The sequence below is a fragment of the Narcine bancroftii genome, chromosome 1, assembly GCF_036971445.1.
Source record: "Narcine bancroftii isolate sNarBan1 chromosome 1, sNarBan1.hap1, whole genome shotgun sequence".
NCBI lineage: Eukaryota > Metazoa > Chordata > Chondrichthyes > Torpediniformes > Narcinidae > Narcine > Narcine bancroftii.
The window spans coordinates 57352582-57369314 of record NC_091469.1 but is presented as its reverse complement, the minus strand read 5'-3'; the positions used below and the strand labels follow the sequence as shown (position 1 = coordinate 57369314).

Below are 16733 nucleotides of genomic sequence, written 5' to 3'. Positions count from 1 at the left end.
CCACGTTTGCAGCTTGTTGAACATTTTGAGGTGTAGTCAGTGAAAAGTAGCCGGATGTACATTTTGCTGTTTTCTAGGTGATCCAGAGCTGAGTGGAGAGCCAGTGAGATTGCATCTGCTGGAGAGCGATTGTGGCGGTAGGCGAATTGCTGTGGTAAAGAAGGAATGGCAGGAGAATGGAAGTGTGTCCATGCCAGATCAGGCACAATCTTGTTGAAAGGCAGAGCATGCCTGACAGTTCAGAATGCCTCCTGCTATTTTATTTTAAATGTTCTTTTTGCTGCCATGTATAAAATGTGCAACTAATAAACAGAAGTAGTAAAAGAAAAAAAAAATACTGTTATGAATGTTCTCCATGATAGATTACCAGTATTCTGCAGATTAATTTACAATTGCTAGCGAATCCAGACCAATTCCGAACCTGGAACAACTTAAATTCACATTAAAATAAAATATTTTTATATGCACAAGGTACACCTCCATTGATCCAAGACAAAATAGAGGGTAGCGTCCCTCCATCTTTGCAAACATCCCTAATCTTGGAACAACGATACAGCATGTATCTGCCATGTATCATGTGTGGCATAGTATTAGATCTATTTAACGCATTTCTATTAAAATAAATAGGAAAAAGGTGGTGCAAGATTTTTTTTTTTGAAACCCAATAAGATGGAGAGAATAGAGAGCAGATTTTTAACATATTTTTAAAATGCAAAACTTCAGTTGTTTTGTGCACAAATGGATTGCAGGCTAAAATCGGGCTGTTGTAAGTACAGTACCCAATGGATTTACAGCGTGGGGGCGGGATTTCCTGCCAAGCGAGAGCGTGGGGAACTGGAGAACATCACGAAATAAAAGGAGGAAGAGGATTGCAGGAAAGGGGAAGTTGATGGCTGTCACTTCACCAATGAGAACAATCCTTTGCCACTCAATTAAAAAACTCCTCAAAAAAGGTAACAATATATAAAAAAATAATAAATATATAAGTAAAAGCGCCCCCAACTGTTTTCACAAATTCCGATGCCCTGGAGTGAGTCAGTGAATGAATGAATGCGAGATTGAAGGGTAAGATTTCTCCTGTTAGTCAGTTCTTTTTCAGACTGTGTTTCAACAGAAACTGTTGCAGCCGGTCTCCCCACGTACTTTATGGGGAGAAGCGAGAGCGAAAGGCAGCAGAGCGGGGTTGAGGAAGCCGGGGGGACTTCTTACCTTTGGCGACTTAGCTCTGCCTTCGGCCCAGCAGGGGCCCCGGGAGGGAGGAAGCGAGCAAGCGCGAGGCCGCCGGGGGTCGGCTCGAGCTGCCGGGGCGCGGCGGCCGTTCGTCGCGCGGTTTCCCTGGCGCCGGCTTCCCTTTCACCCCTCCCCCCCTCCCCCCCTCCCATCCCGGTTGATCCGCGCGGTCCGGCTCCAGGCGTCGGGTTTCGCCCGGGCCCGGTCTGAGTCATGTCACAGGTTGGTGGAGCGGCCGCTTCAAACCCCCTCCCCGCGAATTTAATTGGGTATTTGAGCTGCGCGGCGATCCTGTGAGTTTCCACCGCGGGCTTATTTTTTAAGGCCTAAAATGAAGACCCCGCCATGAGTCGGACCCCGTCTTTGCGGCCTGCTGAGGCCCAGGCCGTGGATCGCCGCTTCCACCGAGCAGTGCCGTTCGGCCGTCGCCGTTTCGATGCGGAGGCCGAGCGGCGATGATGCATTTCTCCCCGAACATAAAGAGTTTGAAGGCGGGACGCGAAGTTGTGTCGAACTCCCCGAGCGAGCGAGGCCAGGCCAGGCCGTGAGGATTGGTATGCCCCCCCTCCCCCCCCCGGTGAGGATTATCCGCTTGGGTTCATATGCTCGCTTTTCTTTCTGTTGGGCTTGACTTGGACCTTCATTCTAAATGGGGGTTGAACCCAACACAAGAGGAATCGCCAACAAGCATTATTCTGGTACTCACTGATTCTACTTCGGGGGGGGGGGGGAGTCGAGGAGGAAATTGGTTAAAAGTTTTGTGGGAAATGTAGCAGTGCGCAATTTAATACATTTGAGAAATGAACTGATGCATTCTGGCGATGGAACTGTGTGGTATAACTTGGTCTTCATTTTTATTACCGTTGGAAGCCGCATTGATTCCTTTTCCCATGACCTGTCAACCTGCAAACATTAATCCGGATTTCGAAAATGTATTGCATTGATTGTTTTATGCAATAAAATATCTGATTTTCTCTTTCAAAAGGGTTCAAAATTTCTTGTCTGTTTTGTAGCTTGTGTTTGGTTACTCAAGATTTTGTTATGTTGCCGGAACTGTGGTGAGAATGGAGATGAAGTCTGTTGAATAATCTTGGAGTTGATCGATATTTTCTTTTCTTGCCTTGGTTGAATCCTGCCACTTGGATTTTCGAAGACTAAATGTAATTAGGATTATAATTCTAATTAATTTTAATAAGACAACGTTGATACACAGAGATTTGAGTGGGGAAAGGCATTCTGAAAACATTTAAGGTCCATGGGATTGATAAAGCCAGTATGTAGTAAATGCTATCCAATTGCGTTTCCTGAATTTCATTTTTGCAAATATTGGCACTATAACTGGCTTTATAGCACTGAAAAAAAATCCGAAATATTATAACCAGCCTTTTTACTTTGCTGCTGTTGAGGCTGATTTGCCAATAACATTTAAATATCACAACTCTTGGTATATCATATATTTGTTCTTTGAGCTTTGTGTTCCGAATATTTCAGTATTCTTTTGTATCTTTAGTATTAACTGCAAACAGCAGTAGAGATTGAAAGAACAGTATCTGCTGTTTGTAAAGGAATTATGGAGACTGTTGCATGATCTGGGCTAGTAGAACCATGATGGGCTAGTAGAACCTTGCAGCTCCAGCATTCAAAATTCCATTCTGACCTCCAGTGCTTTCTGTATGGACTTGCAGGCAAGTTTGCAGGCAATAAAATAGAATTAATAAAAATGGGAGTCCAGTGTCCAAAGAGCCTACTTCTGTATTCTGTGTATATCTACTTTTTCATTTGATCTACTACCTGGTACCCCTGTGTTACTGTCATGTTGTTTACAAACAATTTGAAATAATACAAAGAAAGATTAAATTGGTCCCGTGATTTCCTTGAAGCAGTGAATTAGCACATGGTGAATGTAACACCTCTGGTATAACCTTGCTACTCAAGAATTTAATAAAGGAATGTATCCTGAATAGTTTAGAAGGATGAGGGGGGACATGATTTAGGTATACAAAATTATCAGGGGGATAGACAGGGTGAAGTCGGATTACTTGTTCCCAATGATGGGGGAGACGAGGACTAGAGGGCATAGTTTAAGAATACAGGGTAGGCCCTTTAGGACGGAGATGAGAAAATATTTTTTTACCCAGAGAAGTGTGAATCCGTGGAATGCTCTGCCACAGAGGGTGGTAGAGGCAGATTTGCTGATTATGTTCAAAAGAGAGTTGGATAAGACTAGTGGGCAAAGGAGTTGAGGGTTATGGGGATAAGGCTGGAAAGGGGTAGTGATCAGCCATGATCTGTAAAATGGCGGTGCTGGCTCAACGGGGCGAAGGGCCTACTCCAACTCCTACTGTCTATTGTCTAATTGGTAGGATATAAACTTTGCCATCAAAGGCAATTAAAACAGCAAATTGTAGTTTTTTTTTAATATAGCATTTCATTATTTGCTACCCAGATTTATAGGAAAGACAAATTTAGCTGCAATTGAACAATAACCATGTGTGAGTTTTGTTTAAAGCTTTAAAACATTTCAAAGTAATTTGTCATATGCCAATTTCAAATTGAGAAAACAAAGTATATCTGTCATATAGTACTTAATGGGTTTGAAAGCTGAATATTAAAAAAAATTACTTAATTACGTATTATCAATACAATTTTTGCTTAAAATTACATTGTCAAAGCAAAAACATTATGCTCAAAATCAGAAATTAAAATTAGCATATGCTAGAAATACAGCTGGTCCATATAGTATGTCTGGAGAGAGAAGTTGTTAATGATTCAGATTAATGACCTTTCTTCAGAATTGATGGAAGATGCTAAAGGTTCAACACTGTTTATTCACCTCTTCCTTGGCTCCAAATATTCCTTCTAGCTGAACCGCTTCTACCTCTGCCACATTTGGCACACTGCATTTTTTTTCCCCCAGTGTTGAGGATCACCAAATGAAGATTAGTTGACTGTTCAAAAGTGATCCTGAGCTTCCAGTTCCTGTCCTTTTAACAGTCTGTGCTATACTTAGCACTGGCCTTGAACAATCTGCAGACAATGTGATTGTAGTTTACACAAAGATGCTGGACAAACTCAGCAAATCAAGCAGTATTCTGTATGTAGCAAAAAATGTTACAACTCTACTTCATAGAAATAGGCTCCTGCTGGGTGATTTCCACAACTTTATCCATAACTTGGTGCCTTGAGCAAATTTGTCCCATTCGAATTCATTGTACGTGCACAACTTCACATGCAACCGGTGAGATTCCTTGTTCCTGCGGGGGTGGCAGCATTACCCCAATTGGTAGTGCAAAAATAACCTGTACACAGCGTATACATATAAATAAATAAAAGATCTGGTAATCAGATAATGAATGTAAACAAAGTGCAATACAGAGACGACAAAGAAAATCAATCCATAAAGTGCACAAGTAAGAGTCCTTAAATGAGTCTCTGATTGATTGTTGAGGATTCTGATGGGAGAGGACTAGCAGCAGTTCCTGATCCTGGTGGTGCAAGTCTTGTGGCATCTATACCTCTTTCCTGATGGCAGCAGTGAGAACAGAGCTTGTGCTGGGTGCTGTAGGTCTTTGATTTCTGCTGCCCTACGATGGCAGCGTTCCCTGTAGATGTACTCGATAGTGGGAAAGAGTTTTGCCTGTTATGTCCTGGGCTGTGTCCACTAACTTTTGGAGGGCTTTATTCTCAGGTGTATTGCTGTTTCCATACTAGACTGTGATGTATCCAGTCAGTGCACTTTCCATCACACCTCTGTAGGAATTTGCCTGGGTTTCTGGTGCCATACCAAACCTCTGCAAATTCCTGAGGAAGTAGAGGTCCTGAAGTGCTTTCTTCACAATGCCATTGATGTGTTGGGTCCAGGAAAGATCCTTCCGAGATGGTGACTCTCAAGAACTTAAATTTGTTCTCCCCCTCCATCTCTGATTTCCCCCAGTGACCACTGGGGGACCACCTCTTGTCTTTCCTGAAGTCAACAATCAGTTCCTTAGTTTTGGTAACATTGAGTGCAAGGTTGATGTTGGTGCACCATTCAGCCAATTTTTCAAACTCCATCCTGTATGCTGACACATCCCCTTAGTTTATACAGCTCACTATTGTGGTATCGTCAGCAAATTTGTAGATGGTGTTACTGTCATACTGAGCTACATAGTCATAGGTGTAAAATGAGTAGAGCAGGGGGCTAAGAACATAGCCCTGTGGTGCTCCAGTACTGATGGAGATTGTGGAGGGGGAAGTTCTTTCCAATCTTCACTGATGGTGGTCTGGAGGTGAGGAAATCCATGATCTAATTATGCAATGGGGTGTTAACTCTCAGGTCTTGTAACTTGCTGATCAGTTTTGAGGGGATGATGGTGTTAAATGCCAAATTGTAATCGATAAAGAGCATCCTGATGTATGCACCTTTGGTGTCCAAGTGTTCCAGGGCTTTGTGTAGAGCCAGTGAGGTAGCATCTGCAGTAGACCTGTTTCTATGATAGGTGAACATGGAATGGATCCATGTCACCACTCGGGAGTTGATTTGCTTCATTAGCCTTTCAAACTTCATCACTGTTGATGTAAGTACTACTGGTGGTTAGTCATTAGGGCACCAGTGTGATTGACATCTGTTTGAAACAGGTGTGTACCATACCCTGCTGGAGTGAAATATTGAAGATGTCAGATAATACCTTGGTAAATTGATCAGAACAGATCTTTAGTACTCAGCCAGGTACTCCATCTTGGCCAGATGCTTTCCTTGGATTCACTCTCCTGAAGGCAACTGCACATCATCCTCTGATACGGACAGGATGGTATCGTCAGGGATGTGGGGGTGTGGAGGGGTGGCTTGTCACTACTGTCATCAAATCGGGCATAGAAGCCATTAAGTTCCTCTGGGAGTGGAGCTTTGCCATTAGGTTGATACATCATAACCTTGGATTGTGGCATATCAAGCACACCTACAGGACCATTCCACACAATGTCCCTGCCTAGCCCAGCAGCATGCTCTGAAGACCACAGTCAAGACCCTTGATAGAAACAAAAATCAAAATCTTGATTTGCCGAAATAAATACAATGCATTTCATTCATTCACAAATAAGGGAAGGAATGTGACACATTGCTATAGCGAAAATGCTACAGTATCATGATGGTTGTAAAAGTAAAGGAAAGTTTTGTGTAGCAAAATCTTCGGCCTCTTTCATTTTTCCAATGAAGCTTAAGCTAGAGGAACAGCGCTTCATCTTTTGTTTGGAAACTGTACAAACATCAGGATGCAAGGGCAATTTCAGTCTTCCATTCTTTCCAGTTTGCATCAAAATGGTTCAGATCTGAAATATCACCAGTTTTGTGTTTTTTTTTTAACAATGCTACTTCTCTTTTACAGGTGACGCTTAACCTGATTTAATGTTTTGAATCTTCTATTTCAGATTTCCAGTACTTGCAGAATTTGTGTCTTGCGGTTCTAGCATTACTTCTGTTTTCATTCCTTGGTTGTACACATTGAGATTTCTAATTCAGTTTTGATGAAAGGTCATCAACTTGAAACATTAACTTTCTCTTTCCATACACCTTCCATCACCTTTTTATTAGCAATCAGTTTAAAATAAAAACATAGTTGAAGTCCAACTCTTTATCTGACCTGAAAGTGCCAGTCAACATTCCTCACCAAACAAACATGGGAAACAATTTCAAAGGTAATGGCAAAAACACTTATTTTATTCTAACTATTTCAACCAGTGGTGTTGCGGGGAGGGGGGAGTGAATCCTTTTTTTTTTTTGCTACCAACTCTGCATCACACTGACCTTTCTTGGCATGAATGCAAGTTTCCATTGTGCATCCCTCTGGTATTCCTCTTCCTAATTATTGCTCATGTATTTCAGATTATAATTCTAAGATCTATAGCAATTGTATCTGTTTTACAAGTGTATCTATTGTGTGTGCATCTGTGTATGCCACCATCTATTTTTCATCTTTGTAACTTGGAACACTAACTTACACTTGTGCGCACACACCAATGACACCCAACTGCAACTTTCTACCTGTCTCAACTTTTCATTTATCAGTTTTGCTGGATTGTTTACCTAATATATAGCGTTAATTGTGATTACTTATCTAATACCTAATTTCATCTGGATAATGGAGAAATTAAAGGCCCTGTTGCCTTCCTTGTCACTTTCTCATTTTGGACATTGTTACAAGGAGAATCAAACTACTGGTATTCACAGGCTGTGCTTTCTATTAAATCCTGTATTTGGCCTATAATTGTGATGTTTTCCCTGTTCTTTCCCACCCCCCTCATATTTTCCGGTATGGGTTTGTCAGTTTCAAATATGAATAATACTGTGATGTAGGAGTCCCCAAAATTGCATCCTTCATAAACTCTAACATTTTGACAGTTTATCTTAACAAGCTTGCCACTTCTTGAATGTATATCGAATCTGATATCCTAGTGTTTCAGATCTAAAATGCTTATTCTCTTCATTCATTCCATTACCTCTTGCCACCATCATTCTTTAAGGAATTTCTTTTCTTTCCATCCATTCTTAGACACCTGTAACTTGCCCTGTTTGGCCATCTAACTTGTTCTTTTGTTTTTCCATCTCTGTACCATGGCTCTCGTAAAGCGTTATCTAAGTAACTGATTGCATTTAAAATATAAAACTGTTCTGGACCTCATTGTTAGAGATCACAGTTTTACTCCATAAAGCCTTTCATTTACAAAGCTCTTTGCATCCAGTATATTTAAAGTAAAGCATTTGATCATTTACTACCTTCTCTTCTAGTTTTAACTTTTTGGTTCAATACCTCTGAATTAGAACTTCATGGGTTTGAGCAATATTCAAGCGCATAATGTAGTGTGGAAATCCAGCACTGATGGAATAAAATCTGACATTTTATATCGAATATTGAACTAGTTCCTTGTTTCTTTTTGGGTGCATGCAAGTAATATTTGGTGTAAGGCTTGCTGTTTTTTTGTTGCCGTTTAACCACTGATACACGTATTCTGCTGATGCTGCTTAGTTCCATAGTTCCAAAATATGAAAATCGTCTGGTTCCAATAATTTCGAATAAGGGGTACTTGACCTGTATAACACAATATAATCCCAAAGATTTTGAAATGTATACATTTCCACCAATTTGATTTTTAATGAATCTATATCAAAATAGAAAAACAAAGTTTCCTTTGTAACTATAAAGTTAGTGCAAGTTTTGATACATTTATATGTATCCCTGAATATATAATGGTTAGTCTATTCTTGTTTACAGCATTCTTCTTGTTAGTTTTTTGTTCAAATTCCTCCCCTGCCAAAGGGCTCTCTCGCTTCCTGTCTCCACTTCTCCCACCTTTTGTTGAATATCCTAACACCCCTTGCTTAAGATTCTAGCATCTGCAGCTTTTGTGTTTTATTAGGCTGGTACATCATTTGTTTTGCCTATAGATTTGAGGTAGACCAATGATTGCTACTCAAATAAATCAATTGATGTAAGCCATTTCCCAACAACAGAGCAGGTATGTGGAGTTGGAGTGTTGTTATTGGTGGTGAAAGGTATCAGCTTGGTTTGTAATGTGAATTTGTCAAGTAAAGTAAACTAACCTATCCATTTATTTCACTGCAGGATGTAGTCTTCCTGTTAGTGAAGTTGCTGAGTGAAGAAAAAGATCAAAGGAATTTGTTCTGCCTAATGCATGGAATTTGTTTTTCTGGTGTTCATTTTGGTTTACTTTAATTTCATATGATCTATTTTTCTCAGTTCTATAGTTCTACTGCCAGGTGAACTCAAAGATAGAGATGTGTTAAACTGAACATATTTAAATAGTATATAATGACAGTCAAATAATTAGATGTTCTACTTGGCACAAATTTAATCTTTTAAATTCATTTGGTGTAGCTAATCTGTGTTCACTGCAGATGTTTAACTTTTCACTTCCATTATAAGGCTACTGCCATATGATTGTTGAAAAAAAATTAAAATTGGCTGTATTGTTTTCATTGATTACTTTTTATATCCGGAAGAAGAATTCTCCATTCCGCAGATTTAAAAAAAAATAGATGCAAAGGTAGGCTGTGAATTGTTTAACATTCTCACTGGCTGCTGTAAAATTTCCTCCATTTTTCCCCTTCTTGACGATCAGAAACTGAACTGAAATTCAGAAAAAAATGACAGCTGTTTGGTAGGTGCTAATTTTCAAGCATTGGGTGAAATGATAGATGATGCAAGACCACATTCTCTCTATTTGTTCCAATTTACTCGATATCTCAGTTTTATTAACTGTTAATAGCAAACTGGAACCGTCAAAAATGATAGACTCTCCAAGCAATTGCTAGGATGCAAAAATGAAAAGGTTGTTTTCATTTTATATACCTACTATAGAAAAGATTACATTGTTGTCATGAAAACTTTAAATCTGCATCATTCTTTAGCTTTGCTCTGCAAGTATATTTTTATTTATTGTTTATTCTCACTCTGAAATGCTGCTAATCTACAATTTTGCAAATTTCTTAGAAGCATAAAAAGACCCATGGGTCCTGATGGTAATCAGGAATGAAAATAGGTGACGATTCCTCCATTTGCTTCAGAGCATGCCAAAGAAAAAATAATAATTTCAGAAATGACAGCCCTTGTGTCTTGTGCATATATTTATGCCAGCATCTCTGTTTTTCTAAATATGAAATTGTAGGTAGTCTAGCATGAAAGCACAGATGTTGGTATGCATAATGTAGCTAAAACTGGTATCTTCTATACTCTGTCATTAATGGACAGGAAATGGGCACATTAAGCAAAGGCAATTTGATAGTGTTAGTGTAAAATGGCACTTGTAAGAATGCATTTGTCATCTTGCCACCTATTTTTCACAGATTTCTCGCGGGGAAAAAAAAACAGTGGTTGTGTAATAATTGCTATGGAATGATTATTCGATTGAACAATTTTGAGAACATCAGAAACCATGAATAGTTTCAAAAGCTTTCTGTTCTTGTGAATGATGGAACTTGTTTCCCTTTAGATCTCAATGCATAACAGTGAGATATTTTCAATTGTTTGAATGGCCAAACAATTATGGACTTGAATGTAGAGAACCGAAGAAGGTTGTTCATTGTAAACTATTTTGCAACTTTGAGTTTCTTTTTCTTTTTTTTCATAGAATTTCTTCAAATTAACAAGCAAAACTGGCATAGATGTCAACGCCTACAGATCCCACTGGTGGGATGCCTCATCCTGGACCATCTCCAGGACCAGGTCCATCTCCTGGACCAATCCTAGGCCCAAGTCCAGGACCAGGACCATCACCTGGCTCAGTACACAGCATGATGGGTCCTAGTCCAGGGCCGTCAAATGTACCTCATGCAATACCTTCCCAAACTCCAAGTGAATTCCAGCAGGATAGCATGCACCCAATACATAAGGTAATGATGTTTCAGGAATATCAAAAATATTAATCATTAACAGCCATAAATCTGAGATTCTGGAGCTGTGCAACTCTTACTAAAGATTGACATGTGTATTTCTTTTTAAAAATGTCTATTGATTCTGTCAGTCCTGTGTATTTGTTTTAAATCTCATTTTTATATTTGCAGCATATGTTTTCCTTCTGTATGGGGTTTGAATTTTTTTGGTTTTATTCGTGCACATGAAAATATGGGTGAATCTATGCTTTTATCCCATCTAGTGCATTTAGAAATAAAACCTTCATATGGATCTGAAGGTAATGCTGTTTTGCTCTGATTTTTTTCATTGCAAATCCCTGACAATCATCATATAAATAAGAATTTAAAATGCAGATTATGTTCAGTATTGAATCAAGTCTCTGCGATCTTTGTGCTTTAAAAAATGACAGCTGTGAAATAATGTGAATAATATAGCAAGGAATGGCCACTAATGGTTACATGTGGTAAACTCCAATGTATAGCTAATGAAATGTCAAAAATATTAAATAATTAGTTGGCTTTGGCATTAAAAAGATCAGATGAAGTTGTAGATGGAAATTGGAAGGTAAATGTGGTCCAGATGGATTGAATCTGCATATCTAAATACAAGTTAGAGAATTAGCAAAGGCACGTTTACACATATAGTTATTAAACATTCTTTAGCAAAGGGAATATCCTGCCAGATTTTTGTGTTTAAAAGGGAAATTGAACAAATCAGCTTAAATTCAATGATTGGCTGTACAATAGAATAATTGCTCTGTTATTTATAAAAAAAACCAAACTGAAAATATAATGGAATAGCAGCATGGAATTGACTGAGACAGGAAAAGATGAGTAGATGAACGAAATCCTAAAGTAGTAAGTATTTGACCACAATTACAGCTTAAAATTAAGAAGGGTGAGGGGTGATTTTTTAAAAAAATAATAATTTCTGATGGTTGGACTTTCATTTGATGAGGAAGTCTGGGTGGGGAAAAAAAAATTGACTGAATCCATTCTGCATTCAGAGAGGGTTTGGACACTGCTTCCTGAAATTGCTTTCAATGTAGATAATTTTAAATTGGATTACAGAAGATTTTCTTCAATCAAATTTATAAAGGGATATAAGCAAAGATGGCTGAATATCACATCAGCAATGCACATAAGTTGTTGAATTAGATTCAGTGGGTATAATAATCTACCATTATGTGTCATTAAGTGTTTTTATGCTGGGCCTCCGCCTCAAGGTCAGCTCCATCTGCGGAGAAAAACTTGAACATATCTTTTTATGGAACAGCCCTAAAAGGCTGCTCCTGCGCCACTTTTATGAAGAGCGGCACCTTGTGCCATCCTTTGGAGCTTATGGAGGCATGGAAAATGGTGTCTTAGCTCCACCCATCACCATGAGGTTTAACAAATGCTCCGAGCATTGGCCATCTTCATTACCCATAATTCCCCAAGCAGCTGGAACTGCTCTGGGAAACGCAGCGAATTTAGCTGCATGGGGGATTATGGGTAACGAATATGGCCATTGATCATTCTTCCAAATTTTCTACCCGGTGCTGCCCTCCAGCTCTTCGCTCCCCTCTTGCATCCTTCAGACTCCCCGGCTCTGCTTCTCTATCTCCTCTCCTCAGCATCTGTCCTCCTTCCTCCCAGGCTGTGGAGCTCACAACCCGCGTCCCTTTCCCCTCTGGCCCCAGCAGATTGGAGGGCTCCAATGCTTTTTAGTCCCGCTGGGCCTCCAGCTCCTCACTACCCTCCTGGTCCTCTGTCTCGATGGTCTTGGTGAAGGAGCGAGGGGTGGAGTGGGAATGAGAACAGGATATTACTGGGTGGCAGGAGGGAGCCCTAACCCTAGCACCAATTACCATGGGAGCCTTCGTGGTGGCTCCTGGGTCACGAGCTGATGGCATCATCACGCCGTCATCAGCCCCCACCAGCCAGCCACTTGCAGTGGCAGTATATTTACAATGTATGGCAGAGCACTCTGCTCCACCACTGACATTAAGTTGAAGAGGGATTGGAGTCAGCGCCTTGGAACCACTCACGGAGCATTTATGATGGTAAGTTCTGCGACATAAGGGCTGAGAATCTCCACCTCACGGTCACATTTTTTCACTCTATAAAAAGGGCTATTGTTCATTACTTGTTTTAAAACATGTATATGGATTTTTGACTTAAAATTCCAATACCTGCTGATGGCTCTACATTACATTACAGCACCGTGCAGGCCCTTGGCCCACAATGTTGTGCTGACTTTATTTTAAAGAAACCCTAAATACAGTACAACTCCTGTTATCCAAAATCAGATTTTGCAAAATCCTCAATTATCCAAAATTTTAAAAAAAAAATTTTGGATAAATGCGGATATCCGAAACAAATCAGAAATCCAAATTTTTCTGAAATTTTTTTGGAGCCGAAGTGACTGGGAACCTTGGGCTCCTGGCAGCAGAAGCAGGAACCTGTGGCTCCCTGCAGCAGTGGGACCTCGATGGGGAGGTGTCAGTGATCGGCAGCAGCCAGCATTTTTTTTTTGTGAGAATGAAACATTATTTTAATGCTTAAAAGGCCTTCCCTTATTGTTGTTGTTTAAACATTATTACAAGTGATTTGCTGTTGCTACTGGGCTGTTTTTTTTTAAAAATAATCAGTTCTTCAGAAAAAAGTTTTTTCTGAAATGTGCCCAGTCCTGACCATTTCAGATAATTGAAGTTGTACTGTTCTCCTAACCTCATAATTCCCTATTTTCCTTTCATTCATACACAACAAATCGGAGTAGTTCATCCACCCAACGGGCCCTACTCTACCGTTCAATGAGATCATGGCTGATCTTATGATAGACTCAGCTCCACCTACCTGCCTTTATCCCATATCACTTAATTCCCCTACAATGTAAAAATCTATCCAACTTTGTCTTCAAAAATATGTACTGAGGTAGTCTCCATTGCTCTAATGAAGAGCGAATTCCACAGATTCACCACCCTCTGGGAGAAGCAATTCCTCTTCATCTCCATCCAGAAGCTACTGCCCTGAATTTTGAGACCATGTCCCCTAGTTATGATCTCTCCTACCAATGTAAACAACTTGCCTCCCTCTATCTTGCATATACCTTTCATAATTTTGTATATTTCTATAAGATCCCCTTTCATTCTTCTAAATTCCAGCGAGTACAATCCCAGATGATTCAAACTCTCCTTCTAGACAAACACCTTCATCTCTGGAATCAAGCTGGTGAACCTCCTCTGCTCCAAAGCCAGTATGTTCTTCCTCAAGTAAGAAAACTATAACTGCACATGGTACACCAGATGCAACCTCACCAGTATCTTGTACAGTTGCAGCACAACTTCCCTGTTCTTAAATTCAATCCTTCTAACAACGAAGGTCAACATTCCATTTGCCTTCTTAATAACTTTCTGCACCTGCAAGCCAACTTTTTGTGATTCATGCACAAGCATTCCTGAGTTCTTCTGCACGGCAGCATGCTGCAATCGCTTGCCATTTTAATAGTATTCTGATCTTCCATTTTTATCTCAAAGTGGAAGACCTCACATTTACCAACATTGTACTCCATCTCCCAGACCTTTGCCCACTCACTTAACTTATCTGTATCTCTCTACAGACTCTCCGTATCCTCTGCACAATTTGCTTTTCCACTCAATTTAGAGTCATCAGCAAACTTGGATGCATTAATTACACTCTGTCCCCTCTACCCGATCGTTTATTTATATCATCAACTATTGTGGGCCCAGCACCAACCTCTTCAGCACCCACTCTCCACCAATTGCCAACCAGAAAAATACCCCTATACCCAACTCTCTGCTTTCTATCAGTTAACCAATCCTCTACCCATGCTAATACATCACCCCCAACTCAGTGCATCCTATCTTCTTTGTCTTTTATGCAGGACCTATCAAAAGCCTTCTAGAACTCCAGGTAAACAACATCCATCTGTTCCCTTCTAACTATCACCTTGTTATATCCTCAAAGTAAATTTGTGAAACAGGTCCTACCTTTACTGAATCCATACTGTATCTGCCTGATGGATCCATTTCACTTCAGATACCTCAATATTTTTTTAATGATCGGTTCACGCATTTTCCCAACCACAGATATTAAGCTAACTGGCTTGTAGTTCCCTGGTTTTTGCCTACATCCAGTCCTTTTTTGAATAATGATGAGACATTTGCCATCTTCCAATCCTCCAGGAGCTGCCCAGAGAATTTTGGTAAATCATCAGTCTTTGGCATGAGCCCTCATAAAACTTCTTCAATGCCCCTTTTATTCCAGTCTCAACCACCACCCCTGGCAATGCATTCCAGGACCCCCCACAACTATTTTAAAAAAAAAAAAAAAAATACCCCTGATGTCTCCCTTAAGCCTTCCTCCCATTGCTTAGTACAAATACCCTCTGGTGTTTGCTACTCCTGCTCTGGTTGTGTACCTTGTCTAGGCTCCTCATAATCTTGTGGACCTCAAGTCACCTTAGCTGTATTTCGAGAAAGGGTTGAAATACGGTATAGAGTGGTCTTTAATAAATTTATAGGATAGCTATCTAATAGATAAATTATGAATACAGCACCATGCAATGAAAAGGCAGAAAAGTGAGATTCATTTCTTGAATGTCAGAACCAAAAAATGAAAGTTGTATTTCAGGACCTTGGTCAAAAGACATTTGAACTACTGTGAACAGATGAAATATCTATTGTAAATGAGTTTGAGCTGCTTGAAAGGTACAAGATTTACTTGAATGATAGCAGAATGAAGCACTTTTAGCTATCAGGAAATAGTGAACTTTTTCATCATTGCTTCTGGGGAAGCAGTGAGGGATAATGATATGCTATAGATGGACGAGAGTATTGCATATGTTTCATGTAGGAAAAGGGTATGATATTCAAGATAATGCAGAGTCAATTTGCATGAATATAATTGAAAATGAAGCCTAGTTAGGGAAATTAATTAACCAGAACCATTAGAATTTTTTGGGTTTGTAGAAAACGCAAAAACTGAGTAATTTTGAGTGGAAGATAGTATGTTGTTTGATACCATTTGGTTTTGAAATGCTATTTCAATTTTTCTTTTACATGCACATGGTAGATGAATGATGCCTTTTTCAATTTGTATGATAAGAATTGAAGTTGTGAACAAAGGATTAGATTTGCATTTTTTATGTGAAAAATGTTATTTTAATTTTTACAACTGCCCTAATGGCATACTTCTTCAAACAATGGCATTGGTTATCTCTGTGACTAGCAGATAAATATGTTCCCATTTTATGTGTGAAACTGTTTTGGATACTTGTGTTGTAAGTTATTTCAGCTCCAATCATGGATCCTTTGATAGCTGCAAAATTATTTTCTGGTGGATAATAGGTGTTACATTTTGGAATAATTCTTGAAAGATTCGTAACATTTGTTTTCCCAGTAAAAGTGTGGGGTGGGGGGGAAACTATTGTTCTGCACTGTGAAACATTTACAAATCACAAAAATCTGAAAAGATCTTGGTAATCTTGCATACTATATTGTAACACCATCTTGCTCCAATTGTAAATTATTAGAATTGAAAATTGTTGCAGGTTACATTCATGCACAGGATTTGAATATGGTACATTATTGTCTCTGCATCGTTTCTAACTTTATTCATGTGCTGTGACAAAAAATATTTGTGCTCATTTTCACCAAACCAATCAGTCAATTATATGACCAGTTATGCTATTTTCATTACCTTTATTGAGGCTAGCCAGGGAATTTGTGGAAGAAAAATCTATTGGACATGTTTAGATTTTGGCTTACAATCATTGTGGATGGGTTTAATGATCTTCCTAAAACAAATGGTTGGCAACTTGAAGAACCAATATAAATTATATGGTGGTACTCAGGATTTGGTTTTGAACTTGCTAACTTACACAGTAGATTTGTGTGAACCTGACCCCTCAAGTGAGTTATGAACATTCTAGTTTGAATAGTCAGACCTTTTTTTTAAAAAAAAAACACATTATTGCAGTCTGAAGATTTTCCAACATGATGGAATAAAACCTATAAACTGCTTCCCCCATCTAGTATTGGAAGTAATCTTTTGAATGTTTTATGGAATCTTCAGTCAGAATGAATGATATCTC

The 16733-nt window shown here is 39.3% G+C and overlaps 1 protein-coding gene across 7 annotated transcripts in view; it reads left to right on the top strand.

The window, feature by feature from the left end:
• The first annotated feature begins 847 nt into the window (after positions 1-847).
• LOC138758530 (probable global transcription activator SNF2L2) overlaps positions 848-16733 on the top strand; it is a 179236-nt gene continuing 163350 nt past the window's right edge. For 2 of the 7 annotated variants that reach the window (XM_069927616.1, XM_069927558.1), the window contains exons 1-2: positions 1203-1807; positions 10354-10615. In XM_069927616.1, coding sequence (XP_069783717.1) covers positions 10388-10615 — 228 coding nt within the window. In that variant the 5' untranslated portion in view covers positions 1203-1807; positions 10354-10387. The other 5 variants (XM_069927575.1, XM_069927567.1, XM_069927585.1 and 2 more) reach the window with 5 other exon arrangements.